The 3,069-nt window shown below is 33.6% G+C and overlaps 1 protein-coding gene across 1 annotated transcript in view; it reads left to right on the forward strand.

Moving 5' to 3' along the window:
• Nucleotides 1–935: 935 nt before the first annotated feature.
• Nucleotides 936–3,069, forward strand: part of LOC100569726 — a 7,642-nt gene continuing 5,508 nt past the window's right edge. The window contains exon 1 of the mRNA XM_008186890.1: nucleotides 936–1,030. Coding sequence (XP_008185112.1) covers nucleotides 936–1,030 — 95 coding nt within the window. The remainder of the gene's footprint in view (nucleotides 1,031–3,069) is intronic.

Genomic DNA, 3,069 nt, shown 5'->3' on the forward strand with positions numbered 1-3,069 from the left:
ACGAATTTAAATGGTTTTTAGAAAAACACACGAATGAAGATATACCTAGTGAAACAACACTTCATAAAGGTTACGTTGACGATATTTACCAAGAGACTATTCTCAAAGTTAGGGCGATTGTAAACGGAAAACGAATCTGGGTTTCATCAATTGATGAAACTACGGACGCCACTGGTCGTTTTGTAGCAAATATTATTATTATTATTACATTAGAAATTGATAATGCCGGTCAAATATTTTTATTGCATTCCGAGGAACTTGACAAAACTAACCATTCAACAATATTCAAATTATTTGATAAAGCCTGTATATTGTGGCCTGAAGGAGTCGAACATGACAATGTTTTATTGTTTGTAAGCGATGCAGCCCCTTATATGATTAAGGTGGGTAAAGCTATACAAACACTTTATTCAAAAGTTATTCATTTTATCTGCCTTGCACATGCATTTCACAGGCTTGCTGTAAAAGCTCGTGACGAATTTTCGGAAGTAGATAATGTAGTATCTTCAGTGAAAAAAGTGTAAACCATCTGAACCTAACCTAACAAGATGGGTAACTTGGATAAATGCTACCATATAATATTGCGAACATTTAGAGAAAATTCAGACAGTTATAAAAACATTCGAAAGCGATGATGCCGCTTTAATTAAGACAGCCAAAAAGTATTTGGAAAAGAATAACCTACAGTGTAACTTAGCATTTATTAAATCGAATTTCGGGTTTTTACCCAAATCTATAACATTTTTGGAAAAGAAAGGCATACAATTATAACGATTCATTAAAAACGGTTGAAGATGCGAAAAATAAAATAGTTGACTTAAAATTTACAAAAGGAAAAGCAGTCATAAAGAAGTTATATGACGTTTTAGAAAAAAAATCCTATTTACAAAGCTTTATTAAAAATTTCAAAAATCTTAAGCGGCGAAGTTAAAAATATGGAAGGATTGCCTGAAGACTTGACAAGTAATGATCTGGTTTGTTCTATGTATGCTCCAATGTCGTCTGTAGATGTTGAAAGAAGTTTTTCCATGTATACAAATTTACTGTTAAGTAATCGTCGAAGATCACGTTTGAAAACATCAAAAAATATCTAATTGTGCAGTGTAATTTTAAAGGTAAAGAAATTAATAAAATAATAATAATTAAAACATTTTAATGTTTAAACATTATTTTATTGTTACTTTAGGATCGGAAGACACGGACAATTTATAATACAATTATATAATTTTCAATTCAAGTAATAACACATTAATCTGTATATATAAAAAGAATTTTCTTGGGTGATTCATCATCGCCTAGCCGGAACTGCTGAAGCTATGGATATGAAATTTTCTGTAAAATATGTACTTATTACTATGTATAGGCGCACTAAGAAAGGATTTTTCGAAATTCGCATTTTAAAGACGTACTCAAACAGGGATCTTGAGGTTCACGATAGAAATTGGAAATTTTATTTTTATTTATTTTTTAAATAGTTGCCATTGGTTACAGTCTTGAGTAGAAATTAGTATTTATTTATTATTGGTTTCCATTGGTTATTTGGGCAGATAAGGTACAAGGTAGCACCTAATCAAATTATTTGACATTGCAGCAAGTTACACTCAAAAACAGTTGAACAATCATAATTTTTTTAAAGTTGCAATTTTTTACGGACAACTGAGTGCACGGGTTCAGCTTGGTATGAATGTTTGTGTGTAGATTAAACCTCTGGAAAGAAGACATACTACTTTGGAATGGTTAAATTTGGTTTTTTTTATTCATCTGATATTAGTAGTTATGTTAGGTTAGGATTTTGTATTATTTGATTATCCACCAAAGGTAGAATACGACAAACTTGGTATAACTTTGATACTTTAGAGTTAAATCATACACTAACGTACATACAGCACGGGGTCCGTGATCTACCGTAGGTAGATTGCCTACATGATAATGTACTGCTGCGAATCAGAATTTTTATTCCGGGCAACGGAAAAGTTAATATTAATTTTGAAACCCATACACCGAATATTAAATAACGAATTGAACAAAGTTTGAGTCACATATAGTTGGTACACTTAATGGGCAACGAAGTGCACGGGTTCAGCTAGTATATAATATATATTCTAATAAAATAAATATTTAATTTTACCACATATTTGTTATACCTAATTTTTTGGGGGCTATATCATAGTACATATACGGTTATTTTTAGTTAAATATTTTAGGGCATATTTGGCCATTTTTTGGTGCATATTGCATGCATATTTGGCTATTTTTTGAGCTACAAGTTCTTAAGCCTAATCATCATAAAACTGTGCACCCGAATTAAAACCCTGCAGAGATATGATTAAATAAAAAAAGGGGGGCATACATTTTAGTTTGTTATGTACATTGTCGACCAAGACCGATAGCCGTATACGAAATAACGCTACGTAGCTCCGTGGCAGCAAGCTGGTGAGAAACCTGATTTTCGAAAAGAAAAAACATACGGAAGCCGTTATACTAACACATATTACAAATCCAAAGACACATAAAAAATCGTAACTACCGAACCATAAGTCGGATACACCCCAAACCAGTACCAATCGATCCGGCTAACGGTTTTCCGTCGATAAAAAATCCTAAACCATATAACCTCACGAAAAACGGAGGAGCTAGAGTGGAAAAACTGAAAAATAAACAAAAAACCAGAATTTCCCCACATTTGGCGACCCCCACTCGTCAACCAATCGACCTAGCGCTTTGAAACCAAAACTGACGGATGCGCACAAATGTCCTCCTTGAGTATAAAGCCCTAAAGAAGTTAACTTCAGGGAAAACGCCGGAGCTAGGGCTGAAAAACCTGGAAAAAGTAGCACCTACTCGAAATTTCATTTTTTATCTAGTCGTCCCTACCTAGCTATTAATTTTTACGTGAGGTTAACCGATTTAGGTCCGGGTATCAAATTGAAAAATGGAAATTTAAGAAAAATCCATTTTATTCTATCTAAATTCAAAACCCCGCGTTCCCCTTGTCGGGGAGGGTCTTAGTGGTCCTCCCGGTCTTAAGTCCAGCAAAACAAAATCCTAATGGGGGGAGGGGGTACCCCC

Source organism: Acyrthosiphon pisum, chromosome A2 (assembly GCF_005508785.2).
Source record: "Acyrthosiphon pisum isolate AL4f chromosome A2, pea_aphid_22Mar2018_4r6ur, whole genome shotgun sequence".
NCBI lineage: Eukaryota > Metazoa > Arthropoda > Insecta > Hemiptera > Aphididae > Acyrthosiphon > Acyrthosiphon pisum.